The 25,894-nt window shown below is 39.8% G+C and overlaps 3 protein-coding genes across 12 annotated transcripts in view; 2 read left to right on the top strand and 1 right to left on the bottom strand.

Moving 5' to 3' along the window:
• The window catches only part of USP3 (ubiquitin specific peptidase 3), a 45,856-nt gene extending 35,562 nt beyond the window's left edge, over positions 1–10,294 (top strand). For all 4 annotated transcript variants that reach the window (XM_074916727.1, XM_074916726.1, XM_074916729.1 and 1 more), the window contains 7 exons: positions 1,179–1,325; positions 3,158–3,264; positions 3,408–3,488; positions 4,434–4,552; positions 4,728–4,841; positions 4,955–5,022; positions 6,560–10,294. In XM_074916727.1, coding sequence (XP_074772828.1) covers positions 1,179–1,325; positions 3,158–3,264; positions 3,408–3,488; positions 4,434–4,552; positions 4,728–4,841; positions 4,955–5,022; positions 6,560–6,725 — 802 coding nt within the window. In that variant the 3' untranslated portion in view covers positions 6,726–10,294. The remainder of the gene's footprint in view (positions 1–1,178; positions 1,326–3,157; positions 3,265–3,407; positions 3,489–4,433; positions 4,553–4,727; positions 4,842–4,954; positions 5,023–6,559) is intronic.
• Positions 10,295–11,810: 1,516 nt separating this feature from the next.
• Positions 11,811–16,643, top strand: FBXL22 (F-box and leucine rich repeat protein 22). Its single transcript, XM_074917183.1, has 2 exons — positions 11,811–12,715; positions 15,497–16,643. The coding sequence occupies exons 1-2, from the start codon at positions 12,381–12,383 to the stop codon at positions 15,840–15,842; spliced, it is 681 nt and encodes a 226-aa protein (XP_074773284.1). The 5' UTR covers positions 11,811–12,380; the 3' UTR covers positions 15,843–16,643.
• Positions 16,644–20,725: 4,082 nt separating this feature from the next.
• HERC1 (HECT and RLD domain containing E3 ubiquitin protein ligase family member 1) overlaps positions 20,726–25,894 on the bottom strand; it is a 109,542-nt gene continuing 104,373 nt past the window's right edge. For all 7 annotated transcript variants that reach the window (XM_074917581.1, XM_074917577.1, XM_074917580.1 and 4 more), the window contains exons 77-78: positions 25,197–25,502; positions 20,726–24,334 (exon numbers count right to left, since the gene is read on the bottom strand). In XM_074917581.1, coding sequence (XP_074773682.1) covers positions 24,149–24,334; positions 25,197–25,502 — 492 coding nt within the window. In that variant the 3' untranslated portion in view covers positions 20,726–24,148. The remainder of the gene's footprint in view (positions 24,335–25,196; positions 25,503–25,894) is intronic.

Below are 25,894 nucleotides of genomic sequence, written 5' to 3' on the forward strand. Positions count from 1 at the left end.
TGCTCTCCTATTTCATCTCGGCACACATCTTACAGCCAATGAATAGCAGTTTTTTGTTAAATCTGATGCATGATTTAGCTTAAATAACTGTAAAGGCGTATTTTACCCTGATGGCTTCTCTGTTCCCTTTGGTTGTGTGTGTTAACGGTGAAAAAATAATTGTAACTCTTTGAGCAGCATTGCTGTGGATAGCATGACACATCTGAGCCTGGATCCCTATCCTGCCAAATCCAAATGCTCAAGAGATGTCCTGGATGGGGCACACCATTACCTCCCTCTCCCAGCAAATGGTGTGTGAGTTATGCAGGGGAGGTGTGCAGTTCTGAGTATCACTATAGATCGCGCCCTAGAAGAGGAAAGAAATACCTTTCTCTCATCCTAATTATGTCAGATTCATGTTGTTGCTGAAAGACCCATGTGGAAAACAAACCCAATTCCTGGCTTTGGTAGGGAGGGGAGCAAACAGGCAAACAAATACCTGGAGCTGCTGAAATTAGTGGGATCAGTGGCTGAATGAAAACCCCTCAGAAGTACCAACTCTGAATCCCACATGCACGATATGTTTTGTGGTGTCTTTCTTTTGAATCTTGCCAGGTGTGAGATTTCAATATATTGACCATAGTTTTTGGTAGTTTCAAAGTAAGGTGTGCTGGTTGGACATTATTCATAATAGTTCTGAAGAGGTACTAATTAAATACAGTCAATAACAAAAAGGAGAAAGGCTTTGCATGAGTGAGGGGAAGTCACTGCTACCACTGTGTACTTCTAATTAACATGAGACTTGGGATGTGACTAGCACAGACTGACCAGTGAATGTGGCACCTATGTTAACTGAATATGTGAGCAAATAGTACATCTCTACTGCTCCCTGTTGTTTCTAAAAAAGATCTCTTTCTGTCTAAAATGTATATTCTTACACGTTTCTCCATTCCTCAAAAAGAGACATGCAGAGAGAAAGTGAGCTGCAAAGGACCAAAACTGCTCAGTTTGTCTAGACTTTGCTGTACCTTTCCAAAGGCTACTTGGAAGACTTTTTTGGTACAAAATATGTACATCTCTGGAAAGTCTGCTCAGTATTATCAACAAGTAATTGTTCTTTCCTGTGACCCTGCTGCTCTCTGTGTGTCAGCACTAAAGCAACCTGTGTATTTGTTGCTGTTGTTTCCTTTTCTCTTAAGGGGATACCAGCAACAGGATGCCCACGAGTTCATGCGTTACCTTTTGGACCATCTACACCTGGAACTCCAGGGTGGCTTCAATGGCGTTTCACGTTCAGTAATTTTGCAAGAAAATTCTAGCCTGTCTGCAAGCAACAAATGTTGCATGTAAGAAGTGTTTTAATTTCTTCAAAATGTTAATGACTTTGTATGGGTCTGTGTGTGGTGGAGCTGAAATTTCAAATTCATGACTCCTTAAGTTTTCTTTAGTTCCTCTGTAATGTTACAAATTACAAAGCTGCAGGTTATAAAGGATTAGCATCCTGTAGGATGTGCTTCCTTTCAGAAGGAAGTAGCTTAGATCAGCATTTTTCATAGGTGTGAGTGAGCATACAAACTAAGTTATAAAAACATCTTAATTCATTAGTCTTTCAGAAATAAAAAAAAAGAACTCTATTTTCTATTCGTTCTTCTGTTCAGTCTCACTGATGTAGGGTGACAGAGGGGCTGAATGGCACAGGAGCAAAAAAGATGGCCAATGATTGGTAGGTTTCAATTGTTAGCAGACCTCCTGGATTAACATCTGAGCAGTACAGTTACAGTTTGAAGTCAATTTTCCTGAAGATGATCTTGCTGTATTTGTGTATCAATTGACACAGTGAAAGGTGTTGCTTTTTTCCCTGGTAATTTTGATTTTCATGTTACTGTGTGTCTTGAAACAGAAGTAATCCATGTGTTTCACTCCTCTTTCTGTCCTTCTCAAAATACTGTTGTTTCTGAATTCTGTCCCAGGTGTGTTAAGTCAGTTCAGCCTGCACATTTGGTCCCTAAGTCCTTGGATTCCCTATGTAAGAGTTGAGTGAGCTTTCCCTTCCTATACTGATTAGGACATAGTAAGCAGGTCTGAGAGATGCAGGATTTTATAGACGCTTCATTAGGGAACGCCTAGAGTTGCACTGTGCTTTTTACCACATTTATGTTGCTTTGCTGATGCTTAAAAATCCCACAGAAGAATCTTAAAATGTTCTTAGAATTGAAGTGTACTTGAAAACTAAACCAGTTTTGTTTTGTAAACGTTCTGAATGTCAAAACCCAAGGAGAATTTTAACTTCATTCACAGCTCTACTGTAAATTTGGCTGGACAATGCATGGTGAAGGTGGAGTAAGCTGCCTTCTGTCAAGGGCAAATTAAGGTCAAGTAGACTTAAATGGCTACAGTAAAGTCATAAATATGCTGTAGTTTATTTGGGTAGCCATTTCCTTCTGCTCAACAAGAAGTGTTCTGATCAACTGTAAAGATGTGGGTGGAGTGCAGATAAGGTTTCTGCGGGCTTGTAGCATCAGATCTGCAAGCGCAAACTAGCAAGTTTTAAAGTTGTATCGTAACATAACAAAATTTTTGTTTAAATGGGACTATAAGGAGTAAGTCCATTTTGTAACCTGCTAAGAAGATCCATGAGAGTAATGAAAGCATGGAGAACAATGATGATAATGCATAGCATTTATCATATATTAATGCAACTTAAGCTGTCTTGGGAAGTGAAGAAGTGCAGAAATACGTTTCAAGAAGTCAAAATTACTTGTAACAAAGGGTGTAGAATTAAAACAAAAATATGCTTGACCTACCTAAGAGGGAAGAATTTTTGTCTCAGAAATGGCCCTAATTACAGGGTTAAAATACTGTACCCCTGTGAGCACCAGCTCTCCACTGTAGAAATGCAATCAAACAGAATACTTTCAACACTGAAAATTTGAGCATCTGCTTAGAGCATACACGGTCCACACTTTTTTTAGGTAGAAGTATTGTAGCAGCTAAATACTTGTACTGTCCAATTCTGGGGTGAATGAAGTGCCTGCTGGATGAACTCAGTCACTGTTACACATGGACAAAACTGCTCTGCCTAGTAACCATGAGGTGCAAACAGCAAACACCTAACAGGTATTGAAAATTAAGCTCGGACATTCTGACTGACTTTACCTCTCTGATGTGGTTTGTCTAGAAATGGAGCGTCTACTGTTGTCACAGCAATTTTTGGAGGCATTCTTCAAAATGAAGTCAACTGCCTAATATGTGGGACTGAATCTAGAAAATTTGACCCATTCCTAGGTAAGGTGCCTCTTGCTTTCAAAATACAGGGGGACTTAATGCAGAAAAGTAAATCAGAAGCTTGATATATTTAGATGTCACAGACTGAACCAGAGTTTTGGCCTGAAAAGATCAGCCCTATTTTTTCTGTTGTTTTTTTCTAGACCTTTCGCTAGATATTCCAAGTCAGTTCAGAAATAAACGTACTAAAAATCAAGAAAATGGACCAATGTGTACACTACGAGGTAAGAGTGCTTGGGTAATGAAATCATTACGAGGACTAAGAGCACATACTCTTCAGAGTACCTATTTCAGAGGGGCCAGGCCTTCACCTAGGGTGTGTGACTTGGTGCCACACAGCCATCTAATTTTATGATATTCTGTGATAGAAGGTGTCCAAATAATTTTCCATGCAGGTTTTACCACAGTCACTGTGTACTGACATAATACTATGATAAACTGAGGCTGAGAAGTGCTTCAGGAGGTCAGCTAAATATCAAGGAGTCGTCCAGCAGGGGTTTTCCGTTGTGGTCAGAGTATTCTAATGTATCCCGGTCTTTCCAACCAGCACTCACCTGCATTGTTGCCTACTGGCATTTGCCAAGGCTCCGTGCTTAGAGCCACTTGGCTCTTGGGTGTTCAGCTTTTTACACAATGTAAATACAATCCTGCAAAGTTGGGCAGTAGTGCTGTTATTACTGACCTTGTGATAAAGGATGTTAATTTTTTATGGATTTGTGAATGTAATTGCTGCAGATTCATGAATATTAATCAAAACCCTATTATTTTCTTCATTCACTTTATACCTAAAACCAAATCACCTTTAAAAGTTGAATATTCTTTGTTAGAAAGTAGTTTAGTTTCTTTTGAAAATAGTTGTGCTGAATGTTGGACAGAATTGTGTCTGAAAGATGGAAGGTTTTGTGAGTGCCTGTTTTTCTGTGGAATTGCTTATAGCTGTGTTTTCAGGAACAGGGAACACTGCACGTTACTCTATTAAAACACATTATTACACAGCTTTTTGCTGCACAAATGCATATAATAACTAGAATGAGCGCAGCAGATATGCATGCCTTTTCTATATTGCTGTATTTGTTGTATTTCATGTTACCAAAAATATCACTTGATGTGATCGTGAATCAGGTTTCTTTGTGTGGGTGTTTTGTTTTTTGTATCCTGTTCTTTTTTAGATTGTCTTCGCAGTTTTACAGACCTGGAAGAACTTGATGAGACAGAGCTGTATATGTGTCACAAATGCAAAAAGAAACAGAAGTCCACCAAAAAATTCTGGATTCAGAAACTACCAAAGGTTTGTATAAGCAATGCAAAGTTAACGGTGTGACAGTATGTCAAAGGAAATAACGACTCGACCGTTAGTAGACCAAGACCTAACCCTCCCATAGGCTATTGCAGATGTCTAGCACTAGGTTCAGCCTCTTCTTCTAAGGCATCCGTTGTTTTTTGGTTTTTTTTTAATCCTGTAGGTGCTATGCTTACACTTGAAGCGATTTCACTGGACAGCATATCTGAGAAACAAGGTTGATACGTATGTTGAGTTTCCCTTACGAGGCCTAGACATGAAATGCTACTTGTTAGAGGTATGAAGACTCACCGACACTTTCTGTTGAAATCTGTTCCACGACCTGTGTCTATTACAAATTATGGTAGGAGCTACTGAGATTTGAAGAGCTTTCTCTCTTTTTAACCGCAGCCTGAAAACAGTGGCCCAGAAAGCTGCCTGTATGACCTCGCGGCTGTTGTTGTGCATCATGGTTCAGGGTGAGTACATGGAGTAAACCCGCTTCTTGGCAGAGACCTTCTCCCCACTGAAGTACACATAGAGTTAAGGTTTTTCTGTCCCTTGTGAATGTGTTTTTACTGTTGGAAATAAGCAGTGATTTATAAACTTACATGGAACTAACCTGAATTAACTTCAGACAGATCTGTACAGTTATTCCTGTGAATGCCCACTGGCAGTCTGGGGGAGATGGAATGAAAGTAGTGTAGCTGTCTAGGAATAGAAAGCCCTAAACCAACAGATTGAAGCAAGGAGCCTTTCAGAAGTTAATGCCTCATTTTGGAATTGGTACAAAGCAGAAATATTTCTTCCTCTTGTTCACTTCGAAAGATGTGTGTGCAATTGTGCCAAAAAAGTGTATGTGTGTGGTTGGAACAACTGTAGACTTAGGACTGGCACGGTGAAAGCCTTCTCTCCCAGAGGAGTGACAGTGGTAGGCATGCCACAAGGCTGCTAGTGTTCATATTTTGAAGTATAGTTGCTGGGTATGTGTTGTTTTGGTTTTTTCCCTTTCCCAGCCCTGAACAGATCTGTTGAGAGTAGCAGTAGTAGGACCAAGACAACTGTTCATCCTGAGAGAAACCTGTTCTTGTCAGTCAGGCAATCACTCCAGGGGTGTGAGCTGTGAACGGAGTTTTCTTAAAGTCAGTCCCATTAATCAAAACCTTGCTGATACCTGAATTTAATTCCAAGATACTAACCCAAAAGTTGTGTCCAGAAAGCCCCTCCGTTTGCTTTCTCTGGAGGAATGGTCTGGACTCTTAGAAACTGACTGCTAGAGGCAGCCCTTGTAGCACCACAGTGCATCTGACTGGTGGTTCAGAGCCATAGCAAAAGTACTATATGGACAGCAAAGGAGAGCTGGTAGTGATTCGGATGGAATTAAGATAGTTGGAAGCACTGAACATGTGTTACAACATGTAAGCAGGTGAAAGCAGGCCTTGTCTTGGGGTGGCAGGGTAACAAAAATTGATAGATTTGTAGTTCTGGTATGTTAAAGTCAAATATGGCTCCACCGGTTTAAGATAAACTTGAAAAATTTTTTTCTTGGTCTTCTGAGATTAGTTTTCCTGTGAGTGCTTTTGATTATATTTAGACTATGTGAGTCTTTCTAGATCTAAATGGGGAAGATTTCTACAAATGGAACATCCTGTCATTTTTCTAGCTAATGCTTGAATAGTAACAGATAGTAGATTTGATTTTTATGTAGGCAAACATGAAGTTCAGCATTGCAAGAAGCCTTGCTTGCACAGAAACTATGGGATGCTAGTAAGTTCATATCAAAAAACCTTTCAACTCATCCCAGTAAGGGCTTATTTTACCTAATGTAAAACTTTAATTTGGAGAGCTTTAAGCCCCACAGATAAGAAGGGAAGCATCTTACCAACTGTTGTGGAGGGCTGTCAGTTCCTTTCTTCCTCTGGTTCCTGGAAGCCCTAATAGAAAATGCATCAGAGCATGAGGTGGTGTGTCTCCTTCTGATTGTCCTTTCTCTCCCCGCCTCCCTCCTGCTGACAGCGTTGGCTCTGGACATTACACCGCGTACGCAGCTCACGAAGGCCGCTGGTTCCATTTTAACGACAGTACTGTAACTCTGACCGACGAGGAGACTGTGGTAAAGGCCAAGGCCTACATCCTCTTCTATGTGGAACGGCAAGCCAAATCTGGATCAGATAAACTTTAATACCTCCTTTTAATTCTTACTTATCAAGTCCACCGGACAAAACATTTCCATTTTTCCATAAATACTTGACCCAAGACTATTAATTTCATTGTGCACTTTTCAATTTCCTTGTGGGTTTTAGTTTTGTTGTGTCAATGGTAGCATTTGACTTACTGAACTTGGACACAAACTAACTTTTTTTTTTTTTAGTTATACCAGAAAACCTCAGCAGATTTTGATTTGCTGCTTTAGTTGTGATAACTCAATTTTTATATATATAGTTTCATGAAATACTTAGTTATTTGACTTTTTTATATTAATGTTTTCAGTTCTCACTTTCTAAAGGCACATTTACATCAGAGAAGCTTTCTGTCCTTACAAGCAAGATAAATGTGCTTCTGATTATGAAGAGCAATACAACTTCATGCTGTTCTCACAGCTGTTATGTAGATATGATTTAATCTGTTTAAATCAAGGAATTGTTTGCACATACTATTTTCCCTTGTGCGAGAAACTAAACCGTGACCTCTGAACAATCATTCTTTGTCTGCAGAAGAGAGGAGATATGGCATCATTAAATAGACCAGGTAATTGCTGCTATATTGGTGTGTATTCAGGCTGCTGACTTTCAGGAATCATTGTAAATAAACAGTTGGTTCAGTTGTATCAATACTGCAGTTTAATTCAAGTATTCCTCACATGCTCTGCCTTCCCCCCCCTTCAAATTTAAAAGAAAAAAATCTTAAAATATATACATGTCTAAATTGTGTTGAGATTTATGTTTTTTTAACTAAACCTGAATTGCCTTAGACATCTCTTGTTTTAGACTGTCATCCTGAAATTTGATTATGAATATACTTACTTGCTTGAAAACGTGGAGACTTCCTGGCAGTGGGACCCCAAACCTCCTTCCTGGTGGAAACTGGGAGTACAGCCCCAAAGTTTGGGGTTTGTGAGAAGAGTCTTCAGTCTAAATATAGCTGCAGTCCACTTAAACTGAAAGGAAGCAGTTGGTGTTCCAGATGCCTTGCATGACAATTACCAGTTCCAGTGCAAACTCAAGGGAAGATGCTTAGTTTCACAGCAGAGCCTGCCTGGTGGAGATGATGAGCTGAGAGTGCTGGCTGGCTGGGGCAGACGCAGGGAGCTGTAGTGTTTACGCATTGGCCCCGTGCGGGATCTTTATTTGCAGTTTCTAGATGACACTGGTAAAATTTCTGTAACTCGGCTATGTAATGGAGAAAGACTTCTGCTTAAAAAAACCCCTGGATTTTAGCTGTACTGCCACACTGGAGAGAGGAACTCGGCTAATAAGATTTAAAAAAGGTAGACAGGAAAACCAATATTGCCAAAGCCAGAAGTCACCAAAAATCTGAAATTTGACAGATGGTGCATTTCAGATCTCTTCCCCCAGCCCATCCTTTCTAGCTGTCCCCCATGTGCCTAGCAAGGAAACAGACACTCCTAAAATCTTCAAAAGTGTGGTAATAAGAGTAGAATTTACTTAATGTAGGGTCACACAATCAAACAGCACCTTTAGTTATGGTAAGAGTAAGAGGTGGTAGTCTGAAAACACATAAGAACTTGAGGAAAATGTGATGATTATGCTTTTTAGTTAATGCTTCTGAAAGACAGTGTAGTACACAGTAAAAATTTCCCTACAGGCTGTACTACAGCTCAAGCTGGTGCACATGGAGTATGCATCAATTTCCTTGCTGTGGATTACCTGCTAGCTGTACACGGACAAATAGTGGAAATCACAATCAGATATTTTTTTAAAATGTCATTTTTCATAGCTTTTTCACAGCATCTTAAACCAGGAAAGAGAAATTGGCTTCATATAAAACTGCAGAAAGCATTCAGCATTGCTAGTGGTGTATGAATATGTAAACTGTACACTAGTTAAAACCTATTGTAATTATTATTATTTGATACATTAAGTAACATATATAAGGATGTCTTCTTTTACTTAAGTTGATCAATAAATAGAACTATTAATTGCTTTAAATTGTAGATAGTTTGTCACCTACCCTTTCTCTGATTCTTGCAGCCAGAGCTTCTAATCAGAATAGGTAGCTGTTATCATTTATACAAGAAAAAAGGTATTTGACAGATGTCACTGGTGTGTGGGGCAAGTGAAGTATCTTACCACATTATTACCCTGAGAGGCAGCCTTACTGCTCACACTTAGTTGGGAAGTTAAGTAGGTTCTCACTATAGCTGCATTTTGTCAGTATGATACTTGGATTGGATTGCTTTAGAATTGTAGTTTTGGGAACATTTCAAAGCTTAAAATACACAGCTAGCTATAGCCCAGAGCAGTTTAACTTACAGTAGTCAGGTGTATGCAGTGTTCTCGCAAACCAGTGATGTAAATGTGCCTTTCTGTATCTTTAGAAACTTAAATTTGTAATCTTCAGCAACATTCACTTATTTTAAGCAGCTTCTTACTTCTCCATTTAATTTTTTGGGTCAGAGGTATGTTCTCACTTCAGTATTTCCTTTCAGTGACATTTGCTGTGTAACATCTGTATCTATCCAGCATGGTCCATTAGAGACACGGCCATGGGAACACAATGCAATCACATCAGGCTTGTTCTTGCAGCAGGTGGTGGTAAGGACTCGGCCATAGGCTTTGCTGGAACAAGTACATTGTAAATCCTCTCCTAATTTAACTTTCTCTCACTGCAAACCCAGATGGACAGTATGAACAGTTTGTTGTGGCAACACAAATATTTCTCTTCCTGGTGGAGAACTTTGCTTATCCACTGTATTCTATTCAGTGTGGTGTCAAAAAAAAAAAAAAGTAACTGAGCACTGAACCAGTAACATATACTGCACCTGGCCTAGTATTACATTTTTAACCTTACTTGTATATTTTATATTTATCTACTAGCTTGGGGGGGGAGGGGGGGGACAGGGAATATCTCATTTCATTTAAGCCAAATGTTTCTTTTCTACTTACTGCTGATCATAGGACACACTAACGCAAGAATTTTTTTCTTGCTTGTGACTGCTCTGCAAGCAACAACTACTCTCTACAGTTCAAAGACTTGCATATTTTTCACCAAAATTTGTCTGATCAAAGGTTGTCCTTTTGTTAGTAACTGTTTAGCCATGTATACAACTGGAGACAAGATTTATGTAAAAACTAAACTGCAAAACGTCCAGCTCTGAGTACTTCTGCTTTAGTGTATTGGATAGCGAGCTGTTAAGTGCAGCATTATGCGAAACTCTAAGGCACTTACAAGGGAGCTCCTTCTCATTGTATAGTCAGAAGGTGCTTTCCAGGTGGTAACAGGTGTCAGCATGAGAGGAGAGTTTAAAACTTTCAGACAGGCAAGGACAGTGGATTTGTATCAAAAGCCCAAGGCCACTCACAAGGATTTTACTAAATCAGTGGAAAGCATAACGCGTGGTGTTCAGAAGTTTTCCCAACGATGTTTCATTACTGATGTGTCTATGTCTTACTGCTGAGGTAATCGGCACCTTGAAAATTGATTCCAATGTGCTTTAGGATATCCTCAAGTACTGTAGTGCCATAGTTGTAATTGTTTACCATTAAAACCTAGTGTGTAATTTTCAGTGAGGATTACTGACTGTGCTCATCTTGTGTGTGTTTCTGGAGCATTTCCAGGTTGAATGTGAATTATATCTCATGCACACAGTGTGTTTATGGAAAATGTGCCATTAAAGTGTCTCCTTTCCTTAGAAAATGAAACTCCTCTTGTCCTTCTACAGGCTTGCAGAGTATTCTACCTTGCTCTGGGGAAAACAAAATAAAGCAAACGGAAGTGTTCCCCCTGTTTAACACCTCTACCACAACTTAGCATCTAAGTTTGACCTGCCATTCAAGGGCCTTATCACCCAACAGCTGTTAATTTTTAGGTCAGATTGTGAGAAGAGGCCATCCTAGCAATGATAACCTTGTCATTCAACTTTGCTTGCTGCTTGTTTTTTTAAAAAATAATATTCCTGTGTGTAATACAACTCTGAGCAGTCTCAACTATTTAAACCTGCTCAAAAAATGAAGGTAAGTTCTGAAAAGTAGAAAGGGACAGAGTGAGAGATGAAAATGAAGACCACCACCAGCTGACACACCATTTAAGCTGCCGTTCTGCAGTGACTGGCTTATCTGGTATGTGAAATCATCTACTCTTCTTGTCCCTTCTGTGGTTTCATAAAGCACTCATGCCACTCTCCATCGCCTGTTTCTGAGCATGAGTGGGGAGCGGGAATCTCCTCCTCATTTCAAATGTTAAATGACAAAGGATATGAAACCAGAAAGACTGGCAGCTAAGTGCAGCTTACCATATGTAATAGAAAATTACTAACGCTAAAGAATTAAACAGATCCCCATTTTTAGATACTGTAAGCATGCACATTACTGAACCACAGATAGGAAGCTAAAATAATTGTTGCAGACTGTCAACAAATTTCAAATCCTGTTTTTCAGAGTTGAATTTCAAACTGCCTTCTCAGGGTAAGGAGGAAGAGGTGAACTTTGGGTTTGTTTCAGTAGATGACAGGGTTAAGTGGGACCAGTTAAAATGCATAGGTACATAAAATCTCCCAGCTACTAAAAATGTGCAAGCCACTTCATTCCTGCAGGGCTATTTTGCTGTTAATATCTACTCATTAGCTGAATGTATTATTTTCCTGTATAAACACCAGACAGAAGATTGGCATAAACTACCACTAGCTCAAACATTTTTATTTCACAAACATGAAAGTGATAGGGCTGTTTAGTACTGCTTTTAATTCCAACCTGCCATTTGCTGTAGATTTATTTTTCTTCTTGGAGAGACTCTCTGCTGCAGTTTCACTACTGGAAACCAAACACTATTATTGATAAAACCAATTCTATATATCCTTTTCCCACCAAAGCTGCCAAATCTATGGTAACAGAACTAAACTTACAAAAAACATAAACAAGAACAGTTGTATACTCAAGCTCATAGAAGACATCTATGAGAAGCACAGGTCTACAAGCAGCTAAACGTAGACTTGGTGTTCTATGCATGCCCTTCTGTGTATGGTTACCTTCCCCCTGCAAACAGAGGGGGAAGAGCTAGCTTTGTTTATTCAAATAACAGCGTGCAAGAAACTGCCTCTAAGTAAGTCTGAGGCTTGTCAATTGAAGCTGCAGACTTTACAAGCTGTTTGTGAAAGTTCATTATCCAGTATAACTGAAGCAAAGGTGCAACCTTAAAAAAATCACCGAACAACTCAAGGCTAAAACTGTAGACTGCAAACACACCCTTCTGCTGGGAATGCCAAATCTGGCTGTGAGAGGCGGGCAAAGCTCCTCCTTGCAGCTGTAGCTACACCTCCCGCCCCACCCCCAGTTCAGTAACTCAGCACAAGAACTTCGCTAACTTCAGAAGTGCCTAAAAGGAAAGAAATCCCTTTTAAGGAAGCATTTTGTGAAAGCCAAGTGCTGCTATTCTACATGTCCATTCCATTCCCTTGTAGAAACAGAACAAGAGTTTCACACATGCATGTTCTTTTCCTTTCCCTGTTCTTAGCTTCTGCACCAGTTGTTTGCCAAAAATAAACACCATTCCACAACCATATATGTGCAACAGCCTTCTGGGGATTCTGAGCCCCCTCCAGCACTGCCCTGATTCCACAAGGCCTGGAGACACTCTTCTTTCTAACACGCTCTGACTGGCTATGCATATAACCCAGCTGAATCGGGAATGCCTTTTACATCTATTTTCCTTTCTGGACAAAAATAGTAGGAAAAGTTTAGCGAAAACATGTCACAAGTTGCTAGAAGTGTTTCAGGATCCTTTACTGTGGTCTTTGTTGAACTTCCATTCTCCAGCGGAACTAAAGAAGGATAATTTTCTCCTGGGACCTGCTTTAAAATACTTATCCATCTGCTGGTATTCAGACAGAGTCAAGGTGTGTAACATTGAGGACTGGATGAAAAACAATTTCCAGAAAGACTTCTGTAACAGGCATGAAAACACTGTCAATGATTTTTTACTAGAAGTTTGCAACAGGTACGTTCTTTGGGTCTGAAACTCTACATCTGCTGTAAAGGTTAACAACTGCCTTGAAATAAGACAATGAGTGCTATTTACTCCATACCTCCTACCTGAAATGGAGCATTGAGTACGTGAGTGCTTTGACTTTGCAGTTTTAATACAGTGCTAAGTTGGTTTTCTAGTGGCAGTAGTGTATGCTTCATATTGACTTTGCTTAAGTCTATGTTTTTCCTCTTTTTATTTATTTTTATTTTTATTTTTTTTTTAAGAATGGAAAGTGCAATGCTGCCTACTACACTGCTGCTTAACTGAAACCTACCAGTCTGGCATGCCAGGCATTGTCCTGGGGGAGGGACTAGAGGAAAGACCTGGCTTCAAATAATGAATATATGTCATAACAAAACCAAGTTGATTAAGCATGTTACTAAACACCAAAATTGTTTCATTCTAAAAAATAACTATTGCCTTTATACTGAAATTTAACTCTATCTAAGCTTTTTATAAATTGCAGTAAAGGGAAATACCACTATAGAAAAGCAGTTCCAGGTGCACACCATTTCTTATAACAGCCTTACTGCTACAAAGCAGCTTTAAGAAAAAAAAAGTTAAACTACACTGGGAGGAGAAAAGGGGTAGAGCCAATCCTAGTGTTCAGTAACACTGAGGATGGCCATGGTCCTAGATGAGAGCTGGAAGGGGCATGTCAGTGCCTAGCCCGGAATGGCACACCTCGTGCCACAGCACAGTAGCCAGAAAGCTCTCTTCGGAAGGAACAATTTAAAAACTCCAGCAAATTACAGGATGGACACAGTGTCTTGGTGAGAACCAGAAACAGTGCAGTGTCTCAAAACAAGGGCTGAAATGTAGGTTCAAAACATAATGTTAAGTTGCAAGTATGAAATTGCAGAAGTAACTGTTCCAGAACAACTACTAAAAAATTTCATTAATTAGCCAAGTCTCATTAGGAAGCACATCTCTGCCTACAAAGGAGGGTGTAGGAGTAAGTATTCTCTCACATTGGCACCTGAATGTCTACCATGGCACCACATGGTATTTGCATTTTTTTTGCTCTCACAGATTAGGATTCAGGAGGACGACACAGGACCACAGCTCTGCAGAAACAGTTTAAGTGCCTTTCTCTTTGCAGAACCCATAACCCCAAACTGGTTGCTGGACAAGATTTAAAGCAAAGCCTGGGTACTAAGCAATCTCCAAGTCCATAAAAAAATCAACTGCCTTTTGGACTTACATGGATTCATTTCCACAAGTTAAACTGAACTCGTGACAGTTTATATGGACACACCCCCCCCCCCCCCCCCCCCCCAATCCCTTAATCCCTTTTAGCCTTCCTAAGACAAGTTCCTGCCTTTTTTTGCAGCAACCCATTGACAGTCCTAGCAAAGAAAAAGGCAAATTAAATATACAGCTTTTCTCCCTGAAGTCAGAGTAGCTTTATTCTGTTGATGAAGCCACAAGGGGTGACAGGTCAGAGCCTTTTTTTGACCTTGCCTGCTTTAAAACATTTGCTTTCCTAACTGTTCTTAAGTGGAAAGGAGAAGAGTAGAACAAAAAGATCATGCACTCACTTTATTACCACTCCTCAAAAGGTGAAGTCAGACAGCAGCAGGGGGATGGGCTGGGGTGTAGAGAAAGAGGAATGTGTTATGTACCAATTTTTAAGGACAAAAGAAAACGCTGCAGTGATGACAGAGACCCTTGTTTGCCCCCACTTCTGTTGTACACCTAAAACCCTGACAGAGGCTGTAAGCACGAATCTTTACATGGCAGTGCCTACAGACACCTTACAGTTCTTAGAGGATGGAGGGAGGCTGACAGTTCTGGCCAAAGGTCTCACAAGATCAGCATCACTGTAATCATTTTTCCCTGCAACAACTGAGCCTAAAGAAAGAAGTCCTGTGCTGACAGAGAAATAGGAAGCTGCATCTAGCTAAATAGATGGATAGCTGACCTGCTGCTCCCTGGAGAGAGGTGTAAGCCAGAAACCAAACACTTTGTACAAAAGGCTTTGCAGGTTGGTGCACAAGGGGCCTTGCGAACATGCCTGGTCAGCACAACAGCTATTCATAACTGGTCTGCTCTGGTTTTCTACACAGGACAGTTAGGGTAAGTCATCAACACACTGTCTTGGAACAGGCTCTTCTGCACTTTCCCAGATCTACCCAATCAACAAAAAAGAAAGCTTTTTAAATTTGTTGTGTCCATGTTTTACAGTAGAGTTCTTCCCAGTTTCAGTGATTTGAAGGAAGGTTTGAGTGTGATGTGGGGTGCCAACACCACTACTCAGGCAGTAGCTGGCACAGTAAGTTCAAGGAGCTGAAAGACACCCATTAACCCCCATAAAATCAAGAGTGGAAGTATCTTACTTTCCCATGCTCAGCGTGTCTACACAGCAGCTTCTTCACTCAACTGTCCTCAAATTCATCCTGACTTGAATCTAATCTCTACTGGGTCTTCATTCACCCTGCTTGGACAAGCACAGCACTGTGCATCTCCATAAGAAAAAGCAGTGCAGCTGCAACTTAAGTAGGTGTCCATGTCCCCTTCTCCACTATGCCAACTGAGCTATGGATGTTGCTACCAACAGAAAAAGCAAAGAAGTATTGCAAGTAATAAAGCTGAGATTCAAGGTCAACATATGCCCCCACTTACACAGTCACACCCCTCCTGATGGAAGCAGAAGTATTTTTCTAACTTTCCTATTTTGACAACACTAGCTTCTCCAAGCTCTAGTACTTATTTTTCCCCTCATCTCACCTGTAATGATCATGTTTTCAGATCTCCAAACCTGCGATCTCTGACCCTCTCTGGATGTGGCCACGTTACAGACGATTGCATCTTGCTTCTGCTCAAGAACTGCCCAAACCTCAAGACACTCAAACTGGAAAACTGTGTGCGGATCACTGACCAGACACTAGAAGCAGTGACCCTCTATGGGGGATCACTGCAAACACTCCACGTGGATTTCTGCCGGAACATAACACAAACAGGCCTAGAGAGAGTCAGGGAAAAATGTCCTTCAGTAATGCTGAGAGCAGAGAGAAGTGCTAACATGATTCCAGACAATAAGCCAGAAAAAAAGTTGATGCTTGAAAAAGCATCAAGAAAATTGATTCAGCTTTAAGTGTAACAAATTGTATAAACTTAGTGTGGCTATTTTACTTCACTCCTTCCACTCTTCCCTTGGGTAGCACTGCTTCAATCAGCTGTGGCTACTTTCCTGCATTCTGGTTTAAGTCCAAACAAATAGTTGCTAAGTTTTCTGAAGGCTACACTGGGGTAAGACATGCATCTCCACCAGGACAGTCTTAAGGAAAAAACCTGTTTGTTTTCTGTTATTCCTTGAAACTGGAAAACCTGCTGTCACAAAATGCTAGATCCGATTAAGGCTGAAAACTGCAATTCTGTTATTCTCTTGTCACAGATGAGTGGAATGCACCTCGCAGAAGAGAGAAGCAGCAGTATGTTTTAATTGGGTTAAAATAATAATGCGACAGTTCAATAAATTCGGTGGAATTTAACAAAGTTTAACAGTGGTTTGAACAAGGTTCAATAAATGTGATGGCAAGGTTCGCACTATTAACTCTGCATGGAAGAAACATACAAAGGAAAACTGAGTTAGAATCACGTTAGAATGATTCACACTGAGGCCAGCGTTGCAAAGAGTAAGTGACCCTCCCACTGAGTCACGAGGTTGAGAGTGCACCCCCTTGCTTTCTGTAATGGGAAAGGGCATAAAGCCACAGCAGAGCGCGCCTGGGGAACTGTGTGACTTACACATTCTGTTCAAGGATATATCCACAGGGTCACTATCTGATAAAGGTGATCATCATGCCATGTAAGCTCTTCCTAGCAAAAGCAGAGTACCTGACAGCCATCCCTTCCTCAGTGATTAACATCTGTCGCCAATTTGTCATTCATTAAATGAGGGATGCATGGTCATGTGCACAACACAGTCTGACCCTTTGTTTAATGTACTTTGTCAAGATACACCTAGTTATTTGTTAAAGTTGACATACGAACAAATTCTAGTTTACAGAACTAACCTACAGGAAAAGACAGTAACTTACAACCTGTAGCTTTAAATGCTAAATTAGGAACACACTACAGTGGAGAAACACCTGTTTCTCACTGCAAGGAAAAAACAGATGGCTATTTTAATCCTAAACCACAAGACTGTCACTTTCCTGCATGCTGCTCTGCTACAGGGAAGTGAAATATTTGTTTTATGAAGTGTTGGCTAGGGCATCATCTACAAAATCTGACACCAAAGGTTGGCACAGTTTCATTCTGCTGGATAAAATTTGCCTTGATGCAACACACTGGGATTTGGTCACGGTATTGAGTACTCGGGACTGGTAACACCATGTTCTGAAACTTAAAGGCACTTCCAGATTTTGACCTGAGGAAAGGTAAATATTTCTGAGTGCCACCTTACTGTGTCAGCTGTACTGCAGTTACATATCAAAAGTTTTATTTGTTGAGTCTAACAATACAGAAAAATCATTGTGATCATTTAGTTTGAATTATTCAGGCTTTTGTTTGAACTAGAGCATACTTTTTAAAAAAGCACTCCGTCTCAAACCCCATGCTTCACTCTATGTGGGAACATGTCCTCAAATTCTGCTTTCCATTATTTTCCATTTTCATGGAATCATCTAGGCTGGAAAGGACCCCGGAGATCATCTAGTCCAACTGTTCTCCTAGCACAGTTCCCACCTACAGCATATCCTTAAGCTCCAAATCGACCTGACTCTTCAACCCCTCCCGGGATGGGGACTCCACCACCTCCCTGGGCAGCCCATTCCAACGCCCAACAGCCCCTTCTGGAAAGAAATGCTTCCTAATATCCAGTCTGACCTTTCACTGGTGCAACTTGAGGCCATTCCCTCTTGTCCTGTTGGTTTCTACTAGGCTAAAGAGGCTCATCCCAGCTCTCTGCAGCTTCCTTTCAGGGAGCTGTAGAGGGCGATGAGGTCTCCCCTCAGCCTCCTCCAGACTAAACAATCCCAGTTCCCTCAGCCACTTCTCAGAGCACGTGTTCCAGACCCTTGACCAGCTTTGTAGCCCTTCTCTGGACATGTTCGAGTAACTCTATGTCCTTTTTGTAGTGAGGGGCCCAAAACTGAACACAGGAATCGAGGTGCGGCCTCACCAGCGCCAAGTACAGCAGTTCAGAATTCTGACTCCTAGAGAGCTCAACATAATATATAATCCTGCCCATTCTTGCTGACTCTGCAGCTGAACTTTTATTCACTTTAAACTTCTCCCGCATTCAATATAATCCACTAAAGAACTTTACAAAAAATGACCGATGGTTAAATCTGGCTACCGATAAGTTTCCTCTAGAGGACCAGATGTCAGTTCAGCTTAGATGTCAAACAGAAAGCTGCACACAGACCAGCTGACAAACTCTATGGATCCTGAACAGTCTCAGCTTAAGTCACAATGAATTCTACAGTAGTTAGGATTTCATTTTAAACTAAAACCTTACATAAAGTAGGAATATCTGAGCATGTGTGTCCTTAAAGCAAACTTAGAAATGTTAATGTTTGGAAATACTGTTTTGTCCCATAAAGACAGTCAACACTTCTGTTCCATTATACAACTACCCAAGACTTTGTCACTACAGCAATCTATGTGCATATACCATAGCAAGCCTGTTTTTCATTTACATGAGGGGCAATTGTTGATAATTATTCTTACTGCAGTGGTAACAAAACGCAGATGAAATCTGCTAGTTAAAAACACATGAACTGGAACTTACATCACTGGAATTCAAGCATATCAAGACTATCGTGGTTCAAAATAATCTGATAGCTTTTTTGCATTTTAACAGTTGTATCTACAGGTATAGCTTTGCAAAATTCCTGCTTGTCCACATTTTAATCTTTTGTATAACTGGAAGACTACAAAAGCTAGATTTTCCTCTTAAGGAACAGAACTTGTGACTTCTTAAATTGCTATTTAACACATTATTAAAGGCTGCCACAAATATCTGACATGATACATGTTTTTCTTTACATTTAGAGAATAGCATGACTGTAGCAGCTCTCTCAAAAAGTGTGAAAAACTACTATTGAAGTAAAGCAGACCTTTTTCCCCTTCTCATTGGCATCTAAACTGTATAAACGAGTTCTGAAGTTAGGCCTCAGTTACTTAGGAATAATCAGTTTGATTTTCCAATTTCTCGCTGTATTCTTTTTACAATACTGTTGATCCTAATATTAAAGCTATACAGAGAAAAAGCTTGGGGTGTCATAATGGATAACTTGGCTCAGATGCCTCAGCTGGTCTTGGAAGAACAACTGATACATTGTCTTTCATTCACATTTGAACGGAAAAAAAGGAAACATGCTATCAAAACTCCACTTGAAGCCCATTTTTACTGTGAGAGTAGTACTGTAAAACACTGTTTCTAATCAGTTTCTCTAAGAAGGTAAGTTTTGAACAATCTCAGCAGAAATATTTGCATAAGACTACACTCCTAGGGCTTACTCTTTCCTCTGCAAGAACTGATGTTATGAACTCCTGGAAACATTGTTTATGTGGTGCCTAAAAATTGGAAAGAGGACTGACTTTACAGCTCTCAACAAAAGTGATTATACTTACTCCTTCTTTCCATCCTGGTTAATTGAGCCACAAATATCCTTTGGTACTAATTTGGCTGAGCTAAGAAATAAATCACAGCTTTACAGAAGCTTAGTCAAACAGCTGAAATTCTTGAGAAATACTTGATCAGTATGAGTATCTGTAAGAAACACTCACCCAGAAGACAAAAAAAATAATTTCATTATTGCATTTTCACAACTTACAGATATTTAATGGCATGACACTAATATTCTGGTATTTCATTAACTCATTCCTAAAATTTAAGGCCCGTATGCACTACAGAGTAAGGAACAAAAACTGGAAGGACTGACAGGAAGGACAAACAGCAGTCCTAAAACAGCATTTACAACTTGGAAAGGAGATTGCTGGGCTGAACAAACATACTGTGATGTGGAAATCGGGATGTTGACACAATTCTTACCTTGGAGATGCAACTGGTGAAAAACCACCAGTTTCACATATTGCTGACAAGCCAAAACAAGGTGGGAATTCTGTATGGTCACATTAATAACCAAAGACCACCTCTTGATGGCAGCTCTCTAAGCACTCGCTGATGAAAGATATATCTCTGTAGAAGTAACACCTAACAGGTTTTCAATTAGCTACAAGACATGAAAGCAGTTTGCATCTGTCTACATATTATTTATGCCTTTTTGCCAGTGTTCTATCAGGACCAAGACTGTTTTGGGGAGGTGGCGGTGTTGTGGTTTTTGTGGGTTTTTTACTTTACAAAGTTAGGAAGGGCCTTGGAGCACTCTCCCACTTGGTTCCTTCGCCTACTTGTGTACAAATGCTCAAAGTCATATTACATTGCTCTTCCCTTCCTTGAATGGGCGTGTTTGTTCATGACATGGTAAGATTTGAACACAGTTGTGTTGATAAGTTTTTTAAGCATCAATAATAAATTTTCCAAGCCAGTTGAATTCTGTCAAAGATAACATCACTGAAACATTTTTTACTCTTCACAGACCCTAACTTTAACTTACCAGGTATGGAGGGAGGAAAGCTTCTTAACTATCATTTTATGAAAGTACTAAAAGAAAGGTGGCATAAACCAAGACACCTACCTGGAAACTGCATCAGGTTATCAGACGCCAGTGGCAAACAACTTTGTTATCAAAAGTTTGTGCCTTTTCCTACACAACAGGGGAAAAGCAACATCCAGAAGACCCTTCAGATTTCTGCTGTTATAACATAGTTCAGCTTGGCAATAAGGTAAAGGGAAATTAAATAAAGTTCTGCTGCACAGTAAAGCTGTTTACTTATCAGCAGCCAATAAACTTTGTCACCCAGTCAAAAGAGCTAAACAACAGATCTAAATCACCTGACCTGGTCACTTGTTTGCCTCTTCTCTGGAGAATGTGTTCAAGAACAAATTCTGCTCTTACCGGTTCCCTCTCAGCATGACAGACACATTCCACCTACTGCTACATTCCACCTCTGTCAGATGAACCTACACTACTGCCACTAGCTCCAGAAAGAGCAAGGCTTTACCCAGTTAAAGTAACTTGCCTATCTCTAGTCTCAGGGACTGGCTGTTTGTCTTCTCTCTGTTGTCTACCTGTTTCAAAGGGCTATCCAGCTGTCTGATAGCCCAACAGCCCAGAGGGCTAGGAATGTATAATACTTCCTAGGTGGGAAAGAAAAAAAAAAAAAAAGTAGGAAAAAAGTGGAAATGCCAGAGGTGGTAGAGAAGAAATTATCTCATCCCAGGGTAAAAAAAGGGCAAGAAACAGGAATTATGGGCTCCAAGAAGCAGCAGCTTTATAAAGCAGAGAGACTAAATGCTTCTTGGGAGTTATTTGAGGTGTAAGGAAAGGTTAGGTACTACTCACGTAAAGCAAAAAAAATAAGCAGGAGCAAACAGCAGTCATGTTCAACAAGAGCCACATGCTTTTGGCATCCAAGTCCTTTCCCATATAATACCCACCCAGCACATTAATTCTGTCGCTAAAGCTTTTCAAGCTGTTTTTCTCTAGTTATGTTTAGAATTTAACACTTCTAAGCTTACTGGGCCATTAATTTGAACTGAGTCTAGATACATTCATTGTCCCACACCTGTTCTTACCTCTGGTATGCATTTGTTACCACTGATACTCCCTGCTTCAGTCATACACATATGTCCCATCCAGTGCTGAAAAGTGGAAAGGAAATGAGGTATGACGTTTGAAAACTGCTTGCAGTCCACCTTGCTACAGCCAACTCTGGCTAGTGCAACAATGCAGCCACTGGAAGGTTTGTTACAAGATTGAGTTGCGTTTTTTTTTTTTCCTTTAAATAACTGCATACATGACCTACTTATACTACAGAATGCAGACATACACTGGTAATATTTATTCCCCTTTCTAAATAGGGCGAGGTTTGCATACACGAAATACCCTTAAACCGACAAGTTAGAACTTTCTCAGATGGTCTCCAATAGTAGGATTTAATCAGTGCTTCACATTCTTTATCTTTGTATGCAATTATGTATAAGAAGCATTATGAAAGAAACGAGCATGATTCCAGTCTCATTCAGATGCCTGGGCAACAGAAAAATGTCAATCAGCAGGTTAAAAGGAACATATACACAGTATCATTTTGGTGAAAACAAACTGCAGGATAAAATAAAAATAATTAAGCGCTCGATAGATTTAATGGTGCTAAGAATATTGAAAGGACAAGCACAATCAATAAAGTCGCAGTTAAAGCAATCAAGCACAATCCTTTAATCAACATCAATATTTACCAATATCAACATCCTCTTTCACTTCACCGTAAACTGCCTCCAAAAATACCCTCATTATCCAAGAAGCCAACTGCACAGTCCATAGAAAACTGTACTTTTTAGGCACAGTTCTATTATTTCCCGTGCCTAATTGAAACACACTGACAAATTAGCAGCACTACTTCAGACACATAAATGAAGTGTAGCAAGCAATAATACAGGACTTTATATGGCAGTATCCCCTTTTATTTGTAATCTTATCTTTTTAATACATTACACCTATAAATTTAAACCAAGATGTGAATGTATTCCCCCATAACATAGTGATGGGACACCAAAATCTCAGTCCAGTTTAGAACCATAATACATAATGAGGCAGGAAATCAGTCTGCATGATTTCAGAGCCCTAAATCCTTCTTCCTCCCAAAACTGCCAAAGTCCCCCTTCAGATGTTTCATGTTGCAGTCTGGTTCTTGGTCATAGCTCAAGAACCTGCTGTCTTTTTCATGAGCCAACAACCAGTCCTAACTGAAAGAAGTTCACCAGATAAAACCTGGATCTGCAAATTTTTACAGCTTATCAAGTCAGCCCTTTGTCCACTATTAGCTGGTACCAATACACCAGTTCACTCTCGGACAACTGGGCAGTTGCCCTATCAATCCCTGCTAGCATACAACAATCAAGTGAGAGAAAACATCAGGAAGGTCTACCTTCTTCTCCAGACTGAGGTGGACCAGTCTGGTCCCAGGTGAGATGAAGCCAATAAATATTCTTGCCCACCCTCAGGCCCCACGGCGTCCTTACCAAGGAGTTCAGTGAGAACAAAGGGGGGGAAATCGGGGCAGAGCAGCAGTGACTCACCTGGGGACAGACTCTACCCCTTGCCTCAGCCCAGGTAAATCCTGCTCCTGAACACCAAGCAGCATTTGTAGTTTGACACAAATCATGTTTTCGATAGAGACACTGGGAAATTACCTATTCTTCAGCACTTCCCTAAGACACAGAACAAAGATTTCTTTGTACAGTGCGTTACTGTCCTAACCAAATAGAAACACTACAGTGTCAGCCACGCTCCGCTGACCTTAATACAATTACAGCTGCAACAAAATGAGACCAAACACATGAAATTTACTAAAACCTAAGGCATAAACTAGGAATGTATATAAAATCCACATCCTGGACTACTATCCTGCCACTTACATTTTAATTTTTTTAATAGTCTGATCAGGAATCAACGACATCAAGCTGTATATTAAATTTTTTTTTTTTTTTTTTTTTTTTGACAAAGGATTTAAAAGTTTCTGGGTCAAGGTGGCAGTATGTTATTATTGTCAACAACTACTACTCTGAAGGAGAAAAATGTTGAAATGAAATTCAAGAAGGAACCAAGTACAACGTTAACTTGTACTGAAGTACGAGGAATAAATAGCGGGTTTATCTGAAAAAGCCAGTACCTCAAAGACATTAAGAATGCAGAGCACAGTACTACTACACATCAGATTTGTTGAAGATAAACACTTTTAAGATGCTTCAAATGTCACATTCTGTCTAAACACCGTAATGCTATAATTTCCTGAGACAAAATATAAAAGTATGAGGATTGAGTAAACCAATCACAGTTCACAAATGCATACAAGCAACCGATTCTTGAATTTGCTTTATTTTTCTCTGCATAAGGAACCCTGCACAGGCAATTCAAATTAAAACAAAATAAATATGTGAATATTCATGTAAAACTGTCCTTGCTAATGAACAATTATACACAATGTACAACTCTTCATGTTCACTGGGAGGGCTTACAAATGTACTATTCCCAACAAAAATGCACCAAAATGTCTCCATGCAAACTTATCAAAAGTGACCAAAAAAGGAGAAAAAACTTACTGCTCATATTTTTTTGTTTTCATTTTCTTTTTTTTTTCTTTTTACAATCACAAAAAAATAAAAACATCTAATTTTTTGTTACATTTAGAGTAACTAAAATGTGGCCACTGTCTATTAACACCTGGTTTTATGCTCCTAAAACATCTATGGTTACTGTAAAATTATGTCAACAATGAATTGGACTTAGGACACTATCTGTAGTAAAAGATGACTTTGTTCACAGAATGTTAATAATCTGTGTCTGAGCCCTCTGCATTGTCCACATTTCGTGAGAGCATATAATTGTCCATATCTATAGACCTGCAATTATTGATTGCATAGCGCAAACGCTCTGCCATGATTAGTTGACTGGAGTAAGGTGGGAGCCTCAGTTGAAAGAAACAAGTCTGTGAGGTAGGCAAGCTGTCGTAAGGCTGTGGAAATGGATAAAAGGTGGGACACTGTTAAGCTGTGAATGAAGTAAAAAATGCAACATATCCATATTTCATTGCTCCCTCCCTTCCTTGCCTCTATCCTTCAGCATTTTCACATTCTATCTCAAAATTCCTCTTAAGAAGCAAACTAGCCTCCCTTGTTTACATTGCTTGTTTCACCCTTAAGTACGTGCAAAACTACTGCTGTATTACTTGCTCTGCAAATAATTCAACCCACTAAAAAAATGACTGCACTATTTAGCAGCCCACTGGAAGACTCCAAGCAAGGTTTAAATGACATACCATAGTGTGCCTTAACAAACAAAGATGACAGTCAAAACACTGTTATCTTAGATTTTGATAAGTTTTTAAGTCATGTGATTCACAGAGAATGTGCTTTCACTGCACAAAACCCAAAAGTAATGCCAAATGAATGCATTCTGTATGCAAAGTAATACACTGTAAACTCATTACAGTGGTTTTAAGATGTCAAAGAGTTCACTAGTGGTCATATGTTGCCACTTACAGAGATTTAAAAAAGAGTGAAAATTATCACTTGAAAAAAAGGATTGGAATAGAACATGACTGTGGACAAGTTACAATACAAGACGGTTTTTCTCCTGCAAGAACTTGTCTTGAACTCCAATCATGTAACCATAGCAAATGCATCAAAAGAACTAAGATGCAATTCATGCAGTGTATGTCCTTCCACACAAAATGTTTGGTTGTAGTAGCTCAGAACATATCCCATCCCATACTTTTTCTGTAAATTTACAATTATGGAAACCTGTCTCCCATTGTCAAAGGACAGATTACACTAGACAGGAATAAAAAACCCCAACAAATAAAAGCAGGATCTTACCCTATCAACCTTCATTATTTGGAATCGCTGAGAGATATCAGCTGTGTTGGCTGGCAATCGAGATCTTCCTGACACAAACCTCATGAAAAGGACTCTCTCCTCATTTGAAAATTCTTCAAGGGTATGCCAGAACCACTGTACTAGCTGATGCTGCTCATCAACTTCTCTGTATCGCACAACTTTCTTCAGAACTTCGACTGATATTTCTGGCATTCCACAGACCATTTGCTCCAACTGCTTGGCAGTCAGAAGAGACAACAAAGGAACGGGAACAATCCAAGACATTCCTTCTCTTACAGCAGCTACCTATTGCCCAAAAGAGAAGAGACATCTGAAGTGCGTCTTATCTCTACCACTTACTGTACCATTCAAGTGCAGAAGTAATGTATCAGCAGAGAAATGGGATAAAGAGATAGAATTACAGAACATCTGCCAAATACAACCTCCCACACATGCATCCCCCGTAAGGGCTGTATCCTCTCTCAAAATCCTGGAGAATATTACAGGCATTTTAAATTGTAACTGCATGTTAAAGAACATGTTTTGATACAAAACAGAACAACTTACAAAAGTACAAGTTAGCAACACAAATGATGATGGCTAAACAAAAAAAACCTGTGTAAATACCATACATCTGAGCTGGAACAAAGTCATATTTGTAAGAAGTCAGTACTTGTTCTGGAAGACTTAGGATTTGG

Source organism: Athene noctua, chromosome 13 (genome assembly GCF_965140245.1).
Source record: "Athene noctua chromosome 13, bAthNoc1.hap1.1, whole genome shotgun sequence".
Classification (NCBI taxonomy): domain Eukaryota; kingdom Metazoa; phylum Chordata; class Aves; order Strigiformes; family Strigidae; genus Athene; species Athene noctua.

Excerpts from the sequence above, each read along its gene's own strand:
- FBXL22 (XM_074917183.1), top strand. The coding sequence starts at position 12,381 with ATGCATATAACCCAGCTGAATCGGGAATGCCTTTTACATCTATTTTCC. Across the intron at positions 12,716-15,496 it reads TTACTAGAAGTTTGCAACAG|ATCTCCAAACCTGCGATCTC; the intron begins GTACGTTCTTTG and ends TCATGTTTTCAG.